The sequence below is a fragment of the Hipposideros armiger genome, unplaced genomic scaffold, assembly GCF_001890085.2.
Source record: "Hipposideros armiger isolate ML-2016 unplaced genomic scaffold, ASM189008v1 scaffold_15, whole genome shotgun sequence".
NCBI classification, from domain to species: domain Eukaryota; kingdom Metazoa; phylum Chordata; class Mammalia; order Chiroptera; family Hipposideridae; genus Hipposideros; species Hipposideros armiger.
The window spans coordinates 6088801-6111373 of record NW_017731365.1 but is presented as its reverse complement, the minus strand read 5'-3'; the positions used below and the strand labels follow the sequence as shown (position 1 = coordinate 6111373).

The 22573-nt window shown below is 44.1% G+C and overlaps 2 protein-coding genes across 2 annotated transcripts in view; both read left to right on the top strand.

The window, feature by feature from the left end:
* Nucleotides 1-1774: 1774 nt before the first annotated feature.
* On the top strand, nucleotides 1775-9140 carry MYOZ1 (myozenin 1). The gene is made up of 6 exons (XM_019626468.1): nucleotides 1775-1876; nucleotides 3022-3112; nucleotides 4935-5113; nucleotides 6939-7182; nucleotides 7554-7719; nucleotides 8625-9140. Exons 2-6 carry the CDS (start codon nucleotides 3040-3042, stop codon nucleotides 8854-8856), a joined length of 894 nt encoding a protein of 297 aa, XP_019482013.1. The 5' UTR covers nucleotides 1775-1876; nucleotides 3022-3039; the 3' UTR covers nucleotides 8857-9140.
* Nucleotides 9141-12668: 3528 nt separating this feature from the next.
* Nucleotides 12669-22573, top strand: part of USP54 (ubiquitin specific peptidase 54) — a 147361-nt gene continuing 137456 nt past the window's right edge. The window contains exon 1 of the mRNA XM_019624685.1: nucleotides 12669-13547. The gene's annotated coding sequence lies outside the window, so the exon portion shown is untranslated. The remainder of the gene's footprint in view (nucleotides 13548-22573) is intronic.

Here is a 22573-nt window from a genome sequence, read left to right as displayed (position 1 = left end):
ATTCTGTCCCACTCCTATTTAGCCACTTCCACCACTCCCCTTGGTTCCCTCTCTCTCCATTCCCCATTCAGATTTTCCCTCTTTCAATCCCCTGCTCCATAGTTCCCGAACTAGGCCTCAGTTTACAGAACAAAGATAAATTGGTAAGGCCTTCTGAGCCTTTTGCCACCAAAATTCCCTAGCTCCCTTTTGGGAACCCATGTTTCCATGGGAAAACAATGGCTGGCGGTGAAGGTGGGATGGGAGAGAGAAGAACTACAGAGAGGGTGGATAGTGTGGACTAATAAAAAAAAAGAGAAGGCACTGGAGACAGACTAGAATTGGACTTGTGAGAAGGAAAGTGCCATTACTCAAGGTTTACCAGCAGGGGGCACATGTGTGCCAATAACCAGGCGCAGGACCCAAATGCTCCCAAAGTACCCAGTCTCAGAATTCCAAAGGGAGGACCCAGAAAGCACATGCTAAATATTATGTCTTCACCCACTTGGTAGTTTTAGGGACTCAATCACAGGAGACCAAAATTTTGGTGGTTATTTTTTGGGGGGTGGTAATGGGGTGGGAAGCAGGCAGGGATGATAGTGATGATGAAATCACCATTTGCTATTTATGTTTTTTCCTCTAATTGCTTCTTTGGGTTGGGAGGAAATGGAAGAGGACAAAAGTTGAGGGATCTAGATGCTCAACTGGTCTGAAAAGAAGCCAACTGGAGGGCAGGGAGCCCTTTCAGCCCCTAGCTTGAACCTGAAAAGTTCAGGATGGGCAAAAGGGCAGGGTTAGGAAGAATGAAAAGCTCACAGATGGACAGAGGGGTATTCTGGGAACTACAAACACTGCTTCCTAAAGCAGCCACAACAGGGTGGTGGTGGCTGCAGCAGATGTGCAGCAGCAGCTGGTTCTAGAGCCTGAGCAGAAGGTAGAGGGGAGTCTAGGGTGCTCATGGGGCTACTGAGGAAGGGGCTGGGTAAATGACACGCTTATCATAGGGGTCTCTCAAGCTAGTGCCCCTGCCCAGAGGCTCCTCTGGAGCAATGCAAATGGGACAGTCCACATCCTATGGGGTGTGTGTTCCCTTGGAAGAAAACCCCAAATAGGAATCTCAGAGAGTGAGGCCTTGGTAGGTCAGAAGCCTTCATGCGCTGCTCGGGGAGAAGTCAACAGCTGTCTGGCAGAGTAGGCTGAACTGAGCACCCCAACAGCAGGTGGGGGTGAAAAGGCAGAAACTGGTCAAGTTCCCCAAATTTTCCCTTACAGCCTAGGAGGCACTGGGTTTGGTTAATTTGGTCCCTTAAAGCTGCCGAGATCTGGCCCTCCCAGAGGAAAGACCAAACCATCCAGGAACTTTCAAAGAGTAGTTTCATTGTGAACAGACTTTGCTTCTCCAAACATAGCACCTTAAGCCCTCCCACCCCAAAATGCACCCACATGTCTCTCCTGCTGTGGCCTGGATTGGCTCTGAGTGGCTCTTGGGACGTGTTCTCCAGGTTCTTGCTCTCCCACTCTGAGTTTCTATCTCCTCCTTGCTGCCTGCCTCCTCTTTCCCTCTCAGTTTTCAATTTCTCCCTGAATGCTTCTCTGGATCTCAGACCAAGGTGCCAGGGAACAGGAAGTCCCTGGTTCAGACAGCTTAGTGAGAGAATCCCAAAAGCCCTTTCCTCTGTTCCTGAGCCTCTGGGCAAGGAGGGCGGGATCTTGGTTCCAGGGTCTCAGTACCCCCTGTGCCATTTGAGCTGTGCTCATCATCTCTATTAATAACCACCCTCCCTCCCCCACTGCCAGTGCTGCCCCCGCCTGCCCAGCTTGGGTTCTTCGGTCACAGTAGCTCAGTCCTCCAAAGCTGCTGGACCCCAGGGAGAGCTGACCACCGCCTTAGCAGCCGGTAAGTCTCCAACTCTGTGACCAGAGGCGCAGGGGCCCATTCTGTTGACTGCTGTGTCTGTATGTACAACAGTGACCCTTAATCTTGGGATAGTTGCCCCCCTCCCCCATCTGTGCTCAGCTCCCAGCTGTTCAGTTCAGGGGAGCTGCAGAGAGTTTGAAGGAGAGGGGCCCAGGAGGGTGGGGGAAGAGAGAGATTGGGGGAAGCACTGGAGAAGTGAGAAGGAGATCTAAGAGGCTGGATGGAAAAAAAAAAAACCAGGTTGAGGCTGAGAGGTTCAGGGAAAGTCCATTTAACAGGTCCTGGACTCTGGCCTCAGCAGACCTCGCTAAGTTTGTAGAACTGCAGATGTGTTGTGAGACAAGACTCAGCAGAAGACAGCATTTTTGCTGAGTGCCAACTTCTGTTAAGGCGGAGCTGGAGTATGTCTTTTCCCAGCTTGTCCCCCTCCACTGCCAGATATTATTATTATGTTCCTGTCCTCCCTCAATTCCCCGCTGCTATGATATTGCTGAGTTGACATGCATCAAAGTTCAAATGTCCCCTGACACCGGCCCTGAGCTCCAGTTCTGGGGTCTGGGGCAGGAGTGACTGAAAGGGAGCAGGGAGCACTGCTGTGACCTCCAGGCCACGTTCCAGCTGGCCCAATGGAAGAGCAACAACCTCTCCTTCCTATGGAGGCTGTTTTTGGCTGGATCTCCTCGACCCTGGCAGAACATTTTTCTGCCCCCCTGGGGGTTGGGGAAGACTGAGGAGAGATCAGAGCTTGGAATGACAGCCCCAATCTGAGATCCCCATGCAAATAAAAACTTCAAATCATGCCAGTGAAACCTGGGTGCATTGCCCTGCCTGTGTGTTATTTGTTTGTTTTACCCCCTGCCCACCAACACACTCTGTTCCTAATCAATGCACAGCTCTTTGTAAAACAGCTGCAAAGTGGTTGATAGTTTCTGCTCTGCCTCCAAAGAAAAGAAAAGCCCTAAAGCAGCGGGTTTTCACTGAGGGAATATATATTTCTTTGAAAATCTGATGAATTTTGTTCCCTGAAGGCCTTCACCCCAGGTTAAGTAGTGCTGCCTCAATGTAGACACTCGCAATTCCCAATCCCTGTCCATCTTCCAACTCCCTCTTCCTGCCCTATCCAGGCTGAATCCACCTGCACAATGCCGCTCTCAGGAACCCCAGCCCCCAACAAAAAGAGGAAATCCAGCAAGCTGATCATGGAACTCACTGGAGGTATGGCATGTTTGCACCTACCTAGTGTGGGATGTCTTATTAAGAGCATCTCCTGCCCAAAAATCCCCGAAATGTCATAAGGTTATATATGTCTTACGGTGAAGAGACATGCATGAGACAAGAGGAATTCAGGGGTGGAGTAGGGAGAGGGATAGTGGTGGTGGTACAGGGAGAAAGGATTCAACACTGACTACTTGCCCTGCCATACTTTTCACCTTGAAATCTGAGACAATGCTTCCCAGGCCATACTACCCAGTGCAGGTCCAAAACAACAGGACTCACAGGTCAGTGAGGTATGTTTAAGGAAGACGATATATATGATGGAGATTGACATAGAGTGAAGTCTCAATAAATGGTTAATTTCCTTCTTTTCCCAAAGCTAGGGAGCCTGTGTAAGTATTTAAAATGGAAAACTGCTCAGGCATTTTTCCTGGGGCTGGAAGGAGTACATGCATGTGATGAGCTCTCCCAATACCTAGAGGCTATTTGCAGCCAGAGTTCACTAAGGGAAAGAGTAAGGAAAGGAGATCCAAAACACTAATTCAAAAAGATATATGCTTCCCTATGTTCACTGCAGCATTATTTACAATAGCCAAGATATGGAAGCAATGATATGAAATTCCCATCAACAGGCCACTGGATAAAGAAGAGGTGTTACATACTATATACAATGGAATAGTACTCGGCCATAAAAAAGAATGAACTCTTACCATTTGTGACAACATGAATGGACCTAGAGGTTATTATGCTGAGTGAAATAAGTCAGACAGAGAAAGACAAATACCATATGATTTCACTTATACATGGAATCTAAAGAAGAAAACGAACAAACGAAACAGAAACAGACTCACAGATACATAGAACAAACTAATGGTTGCTAGATGGAAGAGGGGTTGGGGAGCTGGATAAAAAGGTGAAGGGATTAAGAAATACAAATTGGTAGTTACAAAACAGTCATGGGGATGTAAAGTACAGCATAAGAAATATAGTCAATAATATGGTTATAATTATGCATAGTGCCAGGTGGGTACTACATTTATTGGGAGGATCACTTTGTAAATTATATAAATGTCTAACCACTATGCTATAGACCTGGAACTAATATAACATTGAATGTCAACTGTAATTAAAAATAAAAATAAATAAAAGACAGGAGTCTCTACAGAGGGTGCCAAAAAATGTATACACATTTTAAGAAAGGAAAAAAAAAGCTATTAAAATTGTAATACTCAATATATGAGTATGCCGATAGCAAAAGATGAATACAAGTCACGTTTGACTTCTGCAATTACAATAGGTGCTCAAAGTGGTTACCATCAGTGTCCAGACACTTCTGATTACAGCAAACCAAAGTGTTGAGCAACGTTGACCAGTGTCCACTTGTATACATTTTTTTGGCACTTGGCATCCCCGGTATTTAGAAGTGGCCAACTCCATATAGATGGGCTCCACACAGACTTTGGGCTTTCCCCCAGGCTATAGCTTCCCCAGTGGCTTCTGTATATGATGTCCTTTACTCCTTTGGCCCTATAACCCCATGCTCATGCCCCTTGGACCCCATTTACTCTCTCTATCCCAGTATCCCCACTGTCTCCATTCTGCAGCCCAGTTCCCATACATTCTCTTCAACTCCAAATCCAAGAAACCAAAATCCCTCACAAACTAGACAGAATTAGATCAGACATCACAGACAGCATCTGTTTCCCTCGGTGGTCTCTCCTGAGACACACACACTTACTTAGTTGTGGTGGCATCTGCATTCTAAGCCCAGAAAACCCCACTTTCCCCTTTCCCTTGCCTCTTCCTCCCACCTCCCTGAAAGGTGGACAGGAGAGCTCAGGCCTGAACCTGGGCAAGAAGATCAGTGTCCCACGGGATGTGATGTTGGAGGAGCTGTCACTGCTCACGAACCGGGGCTCCAAGATGTTCAAACTGCGGCAGATGCGGGTGGAGAAATTTATCTATGAAAATCATCCTGATGTCTTCTCTGACAGTTCAATGGTGAGTTTGGGACTTTACTACTCTCAAAGCCTTGTGCTCCTTAGGATAACTTCTTGGTAGGCTCTGAATCTCCAAAATATCACCAACCTCCCCTCTGCAAATGTATAGCTTGTTAAACCCCCGGATATAACAAGCCCTCAACAGCTCCAGGGTGAGTTACAGCCCACCTATGAAACAGTCTCTATGTTAGAGCCAGTGAAGTGGGAGGGAGGGAACCAAGCCCTCAGGGAGAAAATTCCTTCTCAGTATGGGTAAGTGGTTAAAGATAGGATTTCCAGATAAAACACAGGAAGTCCAGCCCTGTATTTTAAAGTTGAGATACACACAAATAATTTTTTAGTAAAGTATGTCCAATGTGATATTTTGGACATAAAAAAACCAGAAGACAACAACAAAAAAACTCCAAGGCACTTAAATTTTAGATACCCGATGAATACTTTTTAAGTATAAGTATGTCCCACAAAATATTTGGGGCATAAAAATTAAATTGAATTAAATTTTAAAATACTGGACATTCAGGGCCGGCCGAGTGGCTCAGTTGGTTAAGAGCTCGCTCAAGAGTTTGAGCTCTGAGCAACAGTGGTTTGAGTCCTGGCCCGAGCTGAGCAGCCACTGAGCTGTCAACAGGTGGCAGGATGGCTCAGCTAAAAACGAAACAAAACTGGACATTCAGTAAAATTTGGATTTCAGATATACAATGGATACTCTAGTATATAAATATGTCCCATGCAATATTTGTAGCATAGTTATACTAAAAAAGTATTTGTTGTATATGTGAGATTCAGATTTAACTGGTGTCCTGTAATTTTATTGCTAAATCTGGCAACCCTAGAAAGAATTACATGAATATTTACAGTCATCTCCTTCTTCAGCCATTCTTTTATCCAAGGACCCCAGATGTGGGAACTGAAACCATCCTCGAAGAGCCTACATTCCCTGGTCAGGATCCTTTAAAGAAAGAGAAGTAGGGATTGGAGAGAGGCCAGGCACAAGATGTTATAGCTGACGCAGAGAGGCTCTTCTCCCTTTCCTTTATTTCCCCTCCACCTTCCCTGGGCAGCCAGGGGAAAGTGGAAATAGATGCCTATATGGGGCCAGGGGCAGAAGTGTCAGTCATTGGCCCTTATGTAGAAGCAGAGTGAAAATGCTGAACTGGTTATATCTAACTTTAGGAGACCAAAAGCCCTCCTTCCTGCCTGGGTCTGGTTACACTGGGTGGAGCACAGGCTTGTGCTTGGTGGGTGGCCAGGAGATCCTCCTGAAGGAGTTGGTGGGGTTATTTTTAGGCCTTGGGGCTGAATTCAGTGTTGCCCTTTTGGCCACCCTTCCCCCTCCCACCACAGTTTCACTGTCAAGGAGTCCTGGTCCAACAGGCACGGAGAAAAGAGGGGGAGAAAAAGAGGGAGAGAGAAACAGTTCTGTCTGTTGGACTAGATGAATAGGGGGGAGGGGGCAGAGAGCGCTCTAGTTCTTCAAATGAAGGCTAAGCTCTCCATGCCAATCCTCTCAAATTTTAGTTGAGCAGAAGTCTTGGTCCTCTTCGCCTTGGTAAGGATGGGAAAGGAGAGTGTGGAGAATGAGTTGCTCTCATCCTCAGGTGTAATTGGAGGAACTGAACCATTGGGGGTTCCAACCCCTTAAGGAGAGTTTAATTTCTCGCAGTCAGGCTATCTACTATCCATCTATTGGAGGGGAGAATCTTAGAGGATTCAGTGTCTTCTGGTTGGCCATTGTCTCTGATCACATCCCCCTTGCTATACATACCTGTGTCTTTGTGTATTCCCCATGCCCACTGGTAAACTTCCCCTAACTCTGTCCTTTTCAGGATCACTTCCAGAAGTTCCTTCCCACAGTGGGGGGACAGCTGGACACAGCTGGTCAGGGATTCTCCTACAGCAAGGGCAGCGGTGGAGGCCAGGCAAGAGGAAGTGGCTCTGCTGGACAGTATGGCTCCAATCAGCAGCACCATCAGGGCCCTGGGTCTGGATCTGAAGGTACAGGTGGTCCGGGAGGCCAGACTGGCAGAGGAGGAACTGCTGGCACAGCAGGGGCTGGCGATACAGGAACAGGCAAGTATCCTCACCCAAGAGTAATTAATGTCTGGTCCCTAGAGCAGTGATATCCCCAGGAATGAGGCCTAGATTGGGTGTTGGGAGCATGGGAGGCCTGAGATATTTTGGAGGACCCCATGGGTCCAGGAGAATAGAAAAATGTGTCTGTTTCACCCAGAAGCCTTGTCTTTCAGTCACGTCTCTGGCTTTTCAATTTCAGTCACAGATCTGACCTCAGGCTGCCATTATTCTACAAACATACAATTACCAGGATTCTATACCTTTGGTCCCTGGACCCAGCAACTTCCCTAGTGCAGGGGTATTAGACTAACTTCCACTGGCTATTAACTGCTATTGTTTGACTTACTTTTCTCTTCCATGGCTGCTAGGAGACCAGGCAGGTGGAGGAGGAAAACATATCACTGTGTTCAAGACCTATATTTCCCCATGGGAGAAAGCCATGGGGGTTGACCCCCAGCAAAAAGTGGAACTTGGAATTGACCTGCTGGCCTATGGGGCCAAAGCTGAACTCCCTCAATATAAGTCCTTCAACAGGTAGGAGTGATGGGGAAGGAACCAGATGCATCCCAGTGTGTGCTAACGTGTCCTTAATTGGGATGGAGACTTGGGTTCATTTGTTTCGGAAGGAGGCTGAGGAGGCATGGGAGGAATATGGGGACCCGAATTGAAGGCCTTTGCTCTTTTCAGTCTAGCTCAGAGAAACAGCATTGTATGATGAAAGAAAATTTACTGGGAGGCAGGATTTAAATTTTAGTTTGTAGGCCACTTATTAGCTGTGTTGACGTGGGAAAGTCACCCTATTTCTGAGCCTTGGTTGCCTTGACTGTGAAATGGAGTAAGATATTACACATTTAAAGGACTCTTGAGGCTCCCTTCTTTCAAGGTCATTACTCTTCTTGCAGTCTGATGCTTGTCCTTGATACCCTACTTTGGGAAGGTTTGAGTATCTGTTCTTTTGGAATTGGGCTCCTCTAGACTGTATATCTGTGTGAAAGCAAGATAGGCAAGTGCTAGAGGAGGGCTTTTGCATTTGGTCCTAAGGCATCTGGATTTCCCAGGAAATGGTATTCCTCTCATTTAGGCCATGTACTATCCACTGGAGCTGGGGCAGGGGTTCTACAATGTAATTTAAGGTAGCCTCAGACCCTTGGGTCTATAGAGTTTGGGGGTCACATTTTCTAAAATGCTGGTCTGGGCCACATCTGCTCATGAGGCTATCTAGTACCAATGAGACTCCTTTTCTCATTATTACCTTTGGGGAAACAAGGACGCCAGGAAGAGGAAAATGGAGTGCTAAGCGAGAAGAGGAAGAAGGAGTGAGAAGCAATCTCAATCTAGAATTCACAGACTCCCCATCTTCAAAACAGAGTAATATCTTGCTGATAAAGCTCGGCTCCTTTTGTTCTGGTTTTTAATGAAATAATGTGTCCCCTTTTCAGGACGGCAATGCCTTATGGTGGATATGAGAAGGCATCCAAACGAATGACCTTCCAGATGCCCAAGTTTGACCTGGGACCCTTGCTGAATGAACCCCTGGTCCTCTACAACCAGAGCCTCTCCAACAGGCCTTCTTTCAATCGAACCCCTATTCCTTGGCTGAGCTCCGGGGAGCCTGTAGACTACAACGTGGATATTGGCATCCCCTTGGATGGAGAAACAGAGGAGTTGTGAGGTGTTTCCTCCTCTACTTTGCATCAAGTGTCCCCTCTCTGGTTCCAATTTGGAGAGGGAAACTGAGCAAGATACCCCCACTGTAAATCTAGTATCCTTTTGGAAATGGAGGGAAAAAGGAGGGAGAAATCTGCCTTTCCATCCTTCACTCTAAGTTCCCACTCCAGGCATCCTTCCTCACCAGCTCAGAGCTCCCCTTCCACTTTCTCTGTACGGAAACTGCTCTTTTATGGAATTTGCTCTGCCACCGGTAACAGTCAATAAACTTCAAGGAAATGAACTCATTCTTCCTCTGATATTTGCGGGCAGACGACAACTGAGGCTAACAATGCACAGAGACTAATTAAAGTCAAATACTAAACATTCATTATTCAAGCTTCAAGACCAGACCTGAGCTCTGGCTACTTACACACCCACACCCACATCCACACCCATGAAACCACATTCATAGGTGTATACAAAGACATTCTTATTCAATAGTAACATAAGACAAATAATCTCTCACAGACACATGGACTAGTCCATACGTGGGCACAACTAAGAAGTTATTGTGTGCTGTGGTTAGGAAATAGGTGTTGGTGACCCTGCTGTTAATTCTCTTTATGTAGCTGATTAGAAATTGGGATACTCAGGATTATGCAATTATCACAGAACTAGAAATGCCATAAAGTTTCCAGATGACATCAGAGTGGGTTTAGGAATATATGTCAAAGGTTACAGATTCCCAAAAGGATGAGATAGAGTAGGGAGCCATGTTGGAATCCAGAGGGAAGTGGGAGAAACCAGCTGTAGTTACAATAGGCCTGGCTCTGTACAAACACAAGGACAAAAGATCTAAAGGTCATAGGGGCACCGTGATTGGGAAGAAAGCACGAGAGCCCAATAGGAATGAACAACATTACCCTTTTTAGTGATTTCAAGCATGAGGTTTCTTTAGAATCGCAGGCTTACTCCTCCTATGTTCTACAAAGTAAGAGGTGATGCAGACCAGGAAGAATAAAAAGATAATTCAGTAGGTTGTGGGAAAATAAATTCTGAGAGCTGGATGAAGTCAGCTAACTTCTCAAGCCATTAAAGATTATATTAATTTGCTAGACTCTGCATAGACTGATTCAATTTTCATGGATCTTGGATCCATGATATTTATCCTGGTCATGTTCCTTTACAAACTAAATATCAGGAGGTTCACACGTTCTGTGAACTTGTACACAAAACTCTACTTCTACGTGCATTTTTCTAAGGAGAGTGTTGTCATAGTTTGGATTTCCCCCCAAACAGACCCTGAAATAAAGATTTGGAATGCAAGTAGTTAACTTGGGAGGCGATCTCAGGATCCAAGCAGTGTAAGGGAGAAGAAAGCCAATAAAGGTGCGTTGAGCAATTGGGGCTGAATCCCTTTGGGGACTCTGAGAGAAATACTATTCAAAGTGTGGTCCATGGACTGGCAGCAGCATTATCTTCTGGGAGCTTTGTTAAAAGTACAAACTCAAGAATCTGTGGCTTATTAAGCTCTCCAAGGGATTCTTATGTGTTAGTAAATTTTGAGAAACACTACAGATCATACCTCAGAATTGCCCCGAAAGGGTAGGGAACGGGAATATTTAGCCACCAAATCCTATCTCTCATGGATTGTGGATTGCTACCAGGAAGGTTAACTCTGCTGGCAATTCCAGACAAAGGTGTCTGAGGTAGGAAGCTATGGGCTTGTGCAAGATCTGTCTACCAAAGCTGGAGTGAACTTTGAGGTGGGCTAAGGAAATATGATTAGGGCACAGACAGGATCTGGATAAGGGTTCATAGCTTTCATCTGATTCTCATGTTTAAAAGTCTGTGAGCCCTCCCCAAAAGTTACGGACTATATTTCTTTAACAAATGTTTATTGAGTGCCTTCTATATACCAGGTACTTACTAGGGCAGGCATCAGAGGCACAAAGGCAAGTAACAACTAATGTGACAAAGAGATTTCACAATCATAAAATACTTATTAAATGAGTACTTTTTTTTTTTTTAAAGATTTTATTGGGGGGTTGGGTGAGGGGAACAGCGCTGGGGAATTGGGGGAAAGGGAACAGACAAGTAGCTGTTGTTTTGTTCTTCAGTCTAGTTGTGGAGGATGTTGCTTTACTGGCCCAAGCTGGCACCGTCATTGCACTCTTCCCGGGTGAGGCAGATCAGTCGCTGGCCTCTGGACGGCCGCTCATGGCGGCTGCTCATGGCGGCTACTGGTCGCTCACGCTGGCTGCCAGCTACACATGGTAGCTTATGGCAGCCCACTGCAGCAAGGGACTGCAGCAGGGGACTGCAGCAGGGGACTGCAGCAGGGGACTGCAGCCTACACCGTCACCGGCAACCCACAGCAGCCCAGCTCCAGGTTGAGCTGTTGTTCAGCATCTTAGCTGTAGAGGGCAGTGTCACTGGCCCTCATATGTAGGATCCGAACCGGGGCCCTCTGGCGTCCCAAGCCAGCTCTTAACCAATGCGCCACTAGGCCAGCCCTAAATGAGTACTCTTAAAGTTGGGGTTAAAAACAAAAAGTACAGCATCTGCTAGTCAACAGCTCTGAAAACCTAGAAACTTAGTTTTCCAAGCTCTGAATGTCTGAAATCTTAAACATAACAAAAAATCATGATGTAAGTTTATTAATTTACAGGGAGCCCAGGCTGGTTGTGAAATTTTCTCTCTCTCTTTTTAAAAAGATTTTATTGGGGAATTGGGGGAGGGGAACAGACAAGTTGCTGTCCTTTTTTTGTTCTTCAGTCTAGTTGTGGAGGATGTCGCTTTACTGGCCCATGTTGGTATTATCATTGTGCTCTTCCCAGGTGAGGCAGTCACTTACCGGCCATTGGACGGCCACTCACAGTGGCTCATGGCAGCTCACGGTGGCTGCCAGCCACTCACACTGGTTGCCAGCCACACACGGTACCTCACGGCAGCCAATTGCAGCAGGGGCTGCAGCCTACACTGTTGCTGGTGACTCATGGCAGCCCAGCTCCAGGTCGAGCTGTTGTTCACCATCTCAGTTGTAGAGGGCGCAGCATCACTGGCCCTCATGTGGGATCTGAACTGGGGCCCTGCTGCTTAGAGCTGGTGTCCCAAGCCAACTCTTAACCAATGCACCACTCGGCCAGCCCTGTAAAATTATTTTCTTAGTATGAAAGTCCACTTGAGAGTCAAATTATTATCAGAAGTCTCAATGCATTAAATGTGGTTTATGCATTAAAGTGCACACTTGCACAGGATCTGGCCAGAAATCCAGTCTAATCCTTAAGCTTTGCTATCTGTTTGCCTGGATATTATTCTTGTGTTAAAACATCCTTTCTTCAGGCCATCTTTTATTGTTACTTGCCTAGCCTCTGTAGCCATCTGAGTTAGCAACTTCAAGGGTTTCTTTTACATAAACCACATGCCCATAATACTGTGACCCTAACATCACCCAGATAACTCATTCCCTCGTCTAGGGTCAGAGCTTTGCTGTCCAATAGTGCAGTCACTAGTCACACGTGGCTATTAAGCTCTTAAAATGAGCCTAGTCCGAATTGAGATGCTCTGTATATATAAACACTGGATTTTGAAAACTTAGTATGGAAAAAAGAATATAAAATATCAATAATTTAAAGATATTGATTACATGTTCAAATGATATTTTGGGTTAAAAATTAAGTACAATTTTCTATTTCTTTTAAAAAATGTGGATACTCAAAATTTTAAATCCCATAATGCGCTTTGCAATATATTTCTACTTGACAGCATTTTACTATGAGAGCTATTCAGGGGCTTTGAGAGAAGGAAATAAATTCTCCATTTACTATTTCTATTCCTTTATTTGCTCCCCTCTGTTTTACTCTTCCTTGTTGACCAACCTTAAGTCTACCTTCTGTTCCAGATGTTACTCAGTCTGCATTTACAGTTGTATGAGAGCAGAGAGAGCAAGCGCTACAATTAAGTGTTGAGAGAGTCACTAAGTAATAAGGATGTGTCCACTGGGCAGCAAACAAGTGCAAAGTTCAAAGCACACACCAGTGCGGTCCCTTTCCGCATCCAAACACCTGTGCTTGTGTTGGATTTCAAAAACAAACTTGTACGTATTTCCTATTTGAGTCGGGCTAACTGATGGGGGTGTGGCACCAGTGGATAAACATAATAAACATTTCTGCGGAATCAAATACCATTTGCAAACCAGCGTAGGGGAAAAAAAGATGAAAACCTCCTGAAGGAAGGAATGGGGACATGGGAAGGTCAATTTCTGGCTTGCTCGCTTCATCTCTACTCCGCATGCAGAAGGAAAATGACGGGAAAACAAAAGCTAAAGGCGACACTGCTCTAAGTTTGAGGCACTTGGGAAAAGAGAAGGCCACATCCCTAGTTATTTTAGCGTCGGGTCCGCTGCACTGACATCCCTCAGCCCAGACCGTCCTGGCTGCACTAGTCTTCCGACCCTCAGGCCAGCTCAAGAACCTTCCTCGCTGTCGCCTACCTCTAGACCTTTCCAGGCCACCCCTGAAACGCCCTGCAGCCGCCATCTTACACAATACTATCGCGAGATACTTAGCCGTCTGGAGCCTGACTCATTTACTTTCTTGCGTGATGTTCTCCTCGACTGTTCTCGCGGGGGAAAGTGTCGCGAGAGCTGGTTGCCTTGGCTCCCTGTAGCTATAGCAGCCGCGGCGGTTAAGGATGCGGCGGCAAGAGCGGTGAGTGCGACACCCTCAGGGGGGCGGGGCTGGAGGTAACGGGGTGCAGGGGTGGCGCCCAGAGAGGGGTCCGGGAGGGTCGGGTCACGGGAGGAATGGGCTCGAGTGTGGCGTGTGGGGAAGGACCCGGGTCCAGTGGGTCTGGGGACTGAGCGCCGGTCTGCACTAGGGCACGCGGGGAGGGCTGGAGCTGCTGGGAGGTCTAGGGGGAGGGACCGGGGTGTAGTGGGGTTCAAGGGGCAGGGCCCCGAGTGGGGAAGCCTGTGTGTGGTGGGAGGAAGAGGGTTACGGGGACTCAGAACTGGTTAAAGGGACCGGACTCCAGCGAGGAATAAGTGGTAAGAAATGGGGTACAGCTAGGAGGAGGGTGTATTGAATGGGAGCACGGAGGTTGGGCCCGATTTGCTTTGCACTGGCGGGGATGCGTGTGTGTCTCAGACCGTCGCAGCTCCCGCGGGCCCCGCCTGAGGCTAGTCCCGGGCTTGAGGCGCGCCAGGACCTGCGTCCTAAATGGCTTGGCGGGAATGGTGGCGTCCCGGACCTTCGCCGCCTCCACTACCTCCCAAAGAAATCCCCCACGGACTTTGAGATGTGAAAGGAGGTTCCTGGTGAGCTAATATTAGTTGGGAAGGTTCTTTCGGCGGAGAGACTGAGTGGGATAATGAATGATTGCTGTTCTAAAATAAAGTGTGGTGTGGAAGCGGGAGTGAAATGTTTGAGGAAAAAAAAAAAACAACAACCCTCAGAGGTGCTTCCTCTGGAGCGTATTGAGTTGGAAGAAGGGGGTGTGTGCGCTGAGATCACGTTTCTTGCCAGATTCATTCAATTGTAGAATTGCTTTACAGTGGACTTAGGACATTATACATGCAGTGTAAAATCAGCTTAGATGATACAGTGAAAGACCGTGCAGTACGACACTTAAACCTTCCACGAACGTAACTTAAAAACTAAGAAAAGCGTTTTTATTGCAGCAGCCGCAAAAGGCTGAACACTAGGGATAGCTTTAGTTACTTGAATATAAAACCTAGTGTTCCCAAAGTGTGCCTGTTTAGGTTATTTGCCTCTTAAGAAATGGATTAGGTTTTATTTTAGGAGACCAAACAAGTTTTGAATACCTGTCAACCTGGAAATAAAAGGAGTCTCCCAGGAGTTAAAATCACCGAGAGAGCAAAACGTTTAGTCCGAGACTGTAGGAGTGTCTTCTGGAGGCAGGTTTGGACTACTTTGCTCAAAATCTTATTTCTAGCGAAAACAATGGCGTCAATTCAGGCATACAAATAATTTATCCCTTTCAATCTACAGATACAGCTTTCTGATAATTTTTCTCACTGTCTTTTGTAAGTATAAATGTGTAAGGGCTAACCTCTCTTTGATTATGTAACTGGATTTTTCCATGTTGAGGTTCACAAATTCATTAATTAGAATAAAGGCTTTTAAATCCTAGAGCTAGCTTTGATGTGGTTAGTCCTTGAACCTATTTATCTGATATGTGTTGGACTAAAACTTTTTCATTTGTAATGTTAGTAGCTAAACTTTAAAGTGCTTTTTTTGAGGCAATATTTACGTGGTTGAGTCCAAAAGATTTCTGCATGAATCCATGAACGAGCTTTACTGAGTTCCTGTTATGTGTAGAGTACTGTGTGTAAGACATTGCAAGGGGGAAAAGATTAATTCATTCATTTATCCATTCAACAAACATTTATTGAGACCTATTTTGTATCTGATTACTAAGCCTTCAGGATACAAATACAAGTAAGCCTTGCTTTCTGCCTTGAAATTACTCAGAGCTGAGGAAGGAGAGTAATAGAAAAACAAATAATTACAGTGTAATAAGCACAATATATGAACACAGGCTTATGAAACAAGGTTCTGTCCCTGAGGAGTTTACATAGTATTAATAGTTGACTATGCCGCATCAGTAAAACACATACTACATTTCTCAGAAGAGATAAAAGAATAGAAACGGGGTGAAAATTCATGGGTAAGTTCATAATTTAAATAGTCTTTTTTAGTACTCAAAATAAATATCACTAAACATTCTTAAGTCAGTAATAATCATAATTATAAGCATAATAGCTAACATTTGTTGGGTGATTATTAATGTGTCAGGCATATTATCTCATTTTATTTTCACAGCACTCTGTTCTTCAGCTGCTACTAATACTTCAGTGTTAAAGACAAAAAAACTGAAGATTAAAAAATTAAAGAAGTTGCCAAAGATTACAGAGCCGGTAAATGTAAGATTAGGGAGTTAGAAATATATGTGATTGGGAAAACCTAAGCAAGATTCTTTTTTTTTGCAGAAAGGGAGCCTTGAGATGTGGGGAGGAGGGCAGAGATAAAGGTGGAATTGGCCAGAAGACCAGAATTCAATGTCTTTATTCATAGGTTTTCCCTCTATCAAATATTTACACTACATATGGGGAACGAATTTCAATATTAGCATGATGCTAAATATAAAGTTTGTATTGTACAGAGAATTGAGTAAATTACCATATTCATGTTGTATATAATTGTACAGGGAGCTATGCTTGGGAAAATAGTTGTAATAAGCAGTTGTTAACATTTATAAGCTCCCAGAAAGTGATCATTTTAACAGTGGAAATGGTTATCTATATTCATATATATGGCAAGTGTTAATTACAACAGACTTTAAAGGATTAAGTCAAATATTTTTATACTGCAATTTTTTTGGTATTGAGAAAAATATATACGTGTACGTATCACATGTATTTATATATTTGCTTTCAGATATATATATTTTTTTAAGATTTTATTGGGGAATTGGGGAAGGGGAACATTGTGTTTTCCCAGGACCCATCAGCTCCAAGTCATGTTGTCCTTCAATCTTAGTTGTGGAGGGCACAAGCTCAGCTCCAAGCCCAATTACCACTTTCAATCTAGTTGGTGAGGGGGAGGGAGGGAGCATAGCCCACCATTCCACACGGGAGTTGAACTGGTAACCTTGTTGTTAAGAGCACAGATGAGCAACTCCTCAGCTCAAGGTGCCGTGTTCAATCTTAGTTGCAGGTGGGCATAGCCCACCATCCTATGTGGGAGTTGAATAGGCAACCTTGTTGTTAGGAGCACGTGCTGTCACCAGCTGAGCCATTTGGCTGCCTGTTGACAGCTCAGTGGCAGCTCAGCTCAGGCGCAGTTCACTTGACCATGTGGGAATCAAACTGGTGACCTGTTGCTCAGGGTCTAGCCATCTGTGCCACCTGGCTGACCCCTGTTTTCACATTTTTTAAGCTCTATATTTCAAACTCCAAAATCTGATTTTCTGGTTGAAATCCAAATTTTATATCTTAGTACATAGTTTCTTTAAAAATCTGAGAATGGGGCCGGCTGAGTGGCGTGTTGGTTAGGAGTTGGCTTGGGACACCAGCTCTGAGCAGCAGGGCCCCAGTTTGGATCCCACATGTGGGCCACTGTCACTGCGCCCTCTACAGCTAAAATGGTGAGCAAGAGCTCGACCTGGAGCTGGGAAGCTGTAAGTTGCCTGCGACAGCGTGGGCTGCAGCCTCTGCTGCAGTGGGCTGCCATGCTACCGTGAGTGGCTGGCAGCTGGCGTGAGCCAGCTGGCAGCCCTGAGAGCTTCCAAGAGCCGCCGTGAGTGGCCGTCCAGTGCTCGCGACTGATCTGCCTCACCCTGGAAGAGCACAATGATAATACCAACATGGGCCAGTGAAGCAACGTCCTCCACAACTAGATTAAAGAACAAAAGGAGAGCAACTTGTGTGTTCCACTTCCCTGATTCCCCAGCGCTGTTCACCCCCAATTCCCCAATAAAAAATCTAAAAAAATAAAATAAAATAAAAAAATAAATAAAAATCTGAGAATGAAAAATACCACCAGTGAAGTGTTAAAACTTAGTTCTAGATTTACTTAGTTGAATGCCTTTTATTTTTTAAGACTATTTTTATTGGGGAATTGGGGGGAGGGAACAGTGCTGGGGAATTGGGGAAAGGGGAACAGATAAGTTGCTGTCGGTTTTTCTTCAGTCTAGTTGTGGAGGATGTCGCTTCAGTGGCCCAAGTTGGCACCATCATTGAGCTCTTCCCGGGTGAGGCAGATCAGTCGCCGGCTTCTGGACAGCCGCTCACTGCGACTGCTGCCCGCTCACGCTGGCTGCTGGCTACACACGGTAGCCCATGGCAACCCACTGCCACAGGGGCTGCAGCCTATGCCGTCACAGGCGACTCACGGCAGCCCAGCTTCAGGTTGAGCTGTTGTTCAGCATCTTAGCTGTAGAGGGCAGTGTCACTGGCCCTCATATGTGGGATCCGAACCGGGGCCCTCTGGCGTCCCAAGCCAGTCCTTAACCATCGCGCCACTCGGCCAGCCCTTGAATGCCTTTTAAAAGTCAACCAGTCCAATCCATTCTTTTATATTGAGGAAACTAAAGCCTAGAGAACTTTTAAATGACTAGTCCAAAGTCACACAGCTACAGTGTCCCAGGTATTCTGATTTCCAATTGAGTGTTCCTTCTACTGTTCTGCATTGCCAAATTATATTTAATAATTGCTATACATTAAATATAGCAGTTTTAGATGCTCTCAGCTAATTTTAGGAAACCAGTAATGTCAGGAGTCTATAGATGACAGAACAAACTAATTACTTGTTTCTCTTATACTGCACTTACACTTATACTTAGGATAAATGCATTCAGAAGATTTGTTCAAATGCTTCCAACATTTGTTTTATTATATCACTGTTTTCATTTTTCTGTGCCCAGCTGTATTGCTGGCCCATTTTATTTTATTTATTTTTAAAGATTTTATTAGGGAATTGGGGGAGGGGAACAGACAAGTTGCTGTCCTTTTCTTTAATCTAGTTGTGGAGGACGTTGCTTCACTGGCCCATGTTGGTATTATTATTGTGCTCTTCCCAGGTGAGGCAGATCGGTCACTGAAGACTAGACAGCCACTCACGGCGGCTCTTGGAAGCTCTCAGGGCTGCCAGCCACTCACGCCAACTGCCAGCCACTCACGGTAGCTTATGGCAGCCCACTGCAGCAGAGGCTGCAGCCTACGCTGTCGCAGGCAACTCACAGCAGACCAGCTCCAGGTCGAGCAGTTGTTCACCATCTTAGCTGTAGAGGGCGCAGCGTCACTGGCCCTCATGTGGGATTCAAACCGGGCCCTGCTGCTCAGAGCTGGTGTCCCAAGCCAACTCCTAACCAACATGCCACTCAGCTGGCCCTCTGCTGCTCTTTTTTTTAAACTTAGCAGTATCCCTTTGAGAGATCTTATCCTGTCAGTACACACTTTTTAATAGCTGATTATATTTCAATTTGAATTACTGTAATTTATTTAACTGTTCCTTTATTCATGGACATTTAACTTGTCCCAGATTTTTGCAATTATCAACAACACCAAAATGAACATCCCTATGATCTCTTGTGCATGTGCCTCTAGAACAGGTGCCTAGAATTGTTGCTTAAAAGGTATGCGTGTTTTCAGTTTTGAAAGATACTGCCAATCTGCCCTTCATACAGTCTGTACCATTCTGCATTCCACCAGCAGTTTATGAAAATGCCTATGTCTTTACATACTTGCTAACTCTTGATATTGTCAATCTTGTACATTTTTACTAATATAATGGACAAAATATTTGTTTTAATTTTTAGTTTCCAGATTGCTTATTTTTAAAATAATTTTTAAAAATTTCAATTAACATTCGACATATAATATTAGTTTCAGGTGTACAACATAGTGATTAGACATTTATATAACTTATGAAGTGATCACCCTGGGAAGTCTAGTACACATCTGACACCATATATAGTTTATTAGAATATAGATTATATTTCCTATGCTGTACTTCACATCCTCGTGACTATTTTTTAACTGGCAATTTGTACTTTTTAATCCCTTCCCCCTTTTCACCCATCCCCCATTTCCAGTTTACTTATGAGTTTGAGCATCTTTTTATTTCTTGGCCATTTATATTTCTGTAAAATTGCTGATTCTATTTTTTGTCTATATTTTAACTGGGTTGTTTTCTTTTACCTATTGATTAACAAAAACTTTTTATATGTGTGCGGATACAATTCTGTACTTAAATATACACTGCACACATTTTTCTAGTGTGTTGCATTATCTATAGTGTCAATTGATGTGCTGAAATTTTTATATTTCATGTCATATCTTTTTCTAATGACTCCTAGATTTTGAGGCTTAAGAAGGTTTTCCTGATTCCCAAATTATAAAAATATTCTGTTTTATTATAACACTTTACAGCTAAAAAGTATTTAGCTCTTTACTCAATCTGGAATTTATTTTTTTATGTTTTATGAGGTACCTTTTTCTCCAAACATAGGCAATTAACCCAACCCTATTTATTGAATATCCTATCCCTGTCTTCACTGATGTGAAATCTTCACCATGCTCTAAAATGCCATATATACATATGTATGTATGTGTGTTTCTCACTGTCTTTTCAGTTAATCTGTTTATTTCTGGGCCAATACCACCCAGTTTTAATTATTGTTGATTTATAGTATGTTTGAAGGTCAGGTTTCCTCTCAGTCTTAGAATATATGTAAGAACAGATTTTTTTTCTTTTAGAAACTGACTTTCAGGTTTCATTACAAACAAATTCTTTCGGGATTGTAATTGGAATTGATCACAAAAAGTAGACAGACAGGTTACTTACTTTATGGGAGCATTTATAGCTTTATAACATTGATACTTTCCATTTATAAACAGAATGTTCTCTTTATTTAGGTTAAAAAAATCCTTCAGAAAAGTTTATAGTTCTTTTCATATTGGCCTTGTATATGTTTAATTTCTAGGTATTTTATAGTTATTTAAAGTTATGGTAATTGGGATCTTTTACCTCAAGACATTTCAAAATTTGGTTACTACTGGCATATAGGACAGTTATTGATTCTTCTCTGTTGATCTTGAATTGGATTACCTTACTGTATTCTTTTATTAAATATAATGATTTTTCATTTGGTTCTTTTGGATTTTCAAAATAATCACATTTTCTAGCTGTGCATGTCTTTGCCAATTTTCATTTTGTTTTCTTATTTTGACAAGTTTTAAAGCTATAGTAAAAATATTAATCCTTTATCATATAGCTTGCAATGTTTTTAGTTTGCTATTTGTTTTTATGGGAAACCTCTTGACCATCAGTGGGTAAACTCTAGAATGTGCATTGTAATGTTTTGATGTTGTCTTAACACTCAGAAAATTCTAAGAGGGTTAAAATTCTGTAAACCAAATCTGGTGAATAAAACTATGAATTAAAATGAGGGGGAAAAATACCACTTCTGGGTACAAATTAGATTTGATTATAAAATTCAGAGACTCATTTAATGTTGTTTTTCCTTCTTTTGTTTTTTTAATTTAATTTATTTTTTTCATTTAATATTATAGTGATGTGCCATTTGAGTTAAAGGAGTTGTATTTATTTATTTATTATTATTATTATTATTATTATTTTTTTTTAGCTGAGCCACCCTGCCACCTGTTGGCAGCTCAGCTTGGGCCGGGAATCGAACCGGCGACCCTGTTGCTCAGAGCTTGCACTCTTGAGCAAGCTCTTAACCAACTGAGCCACTCGGCCGGCCCTAAAGGAGTTGAATTTAAAGCTGAGGAGATGATAGCTGAATAAAATTGATCAGGTTGAAAATCTACAACAGAGGGCCGGCTGGGTGTCTCACTTGGTTAGAGCGCAAGCTCTGAGCAACAGGGTCACCGGTTTGATTCCCACATGGGCCAGTGAGCTGTGCCTGAGCTGAGCTGCTGCTGAGCTGCCAGTGGGGGCCAGATGGCTCAGCTGGTGAGAGCGCATGCTCTCAACAAGGTTGCCAGTTCCATTCCCACATAGAATGGTGGACTGCCCACTCACCCACAACTTGAGTGAAAGTGGCAACTGGACTTGGAGCTGAGTTGTACCCTCCACAATTAAGATTGAAGGACAACAACTTGACTTGGAGCTGATGGGTCCTGGAAAAACACAATGTTCCCTTTCTCAGTTCCTCAACACTGTTCCCTTCTCCAATTCCCCAATAAAATCTAAAAAAAAAAAAGAAAATCCACAATAGAATATATAAATAATTTATATCTGATATTTAATCATATATATGAAACTGGTTTTTCTGATTATTGTTATGCTTGGGGGAAAATTAATTCTTTAGGAGCAATGTCCCATCACAACTGTCTTCTGAAGGGAAACCCTGACATATGGACATTCCTGATTTTAGCATTAAGAGGGAGGTGGGCATTGGGATAAAACAAAACTTGGGTTCCATTCCAATTGTCAGTTATTAGCATTGTGATCTTCAGCTCATTGAGTGACATCCCCCTCCATAAAATAGGGTGCTCAAAAATGGTAGGTATTAATTTTCAGACTATGGTATATAACATCAAGTAGTATCATCTACTGCTCAAAATTGATATTGCCGTAAAGCTCCATTACATGGTGCAAATATTTGATGAAAAAAAGAAGGCATGCTGGGCTGGCCTAGTGGTGCGTTGGTTAAGAGTTGGATTGGGATGCCAGCTCTGAGCAGCAGGGCCTGGGCTGGGATCCCACATTAGGGCCAGTGACACCGTGCCCTCTACAGCTAAGATGGTGAACAACAGCTCGACCTGGAGCTGGTCTGCTGTGAGTTGCCAGCGATGGCATAGGATGCAGCCCCTGCTGCAGTGGGCTGCCATAAACTACTGTGAGTGGCCGGCAGCCGGCATGAGCTGCCAAGAGCCGTCTGAGCAGCCGTCCAGTGGCCGGCGACCCATCTACCTCACCCAGGAAGAGCGCAATGATAATACCAACATGGGCCAGTGAAGTGACGTCCTCCACAACTAGATTGAAGAACAAAAGAACAGCAACTTGTCTGTTCCCCTTTCCCAATTCCCCAACGCTGTTCCCCTTCCCCAATTTCCCAAAAGAATCTTAAAAAAAACATGATATAACTTATTATTTTTTTTAAAGATTTTTATTGGGGAATTGGGGAAGGGGAACAGACAAGTTGCTGTCCTTTTGTTCTTCAGTCTAGTTGTGGAGGACGT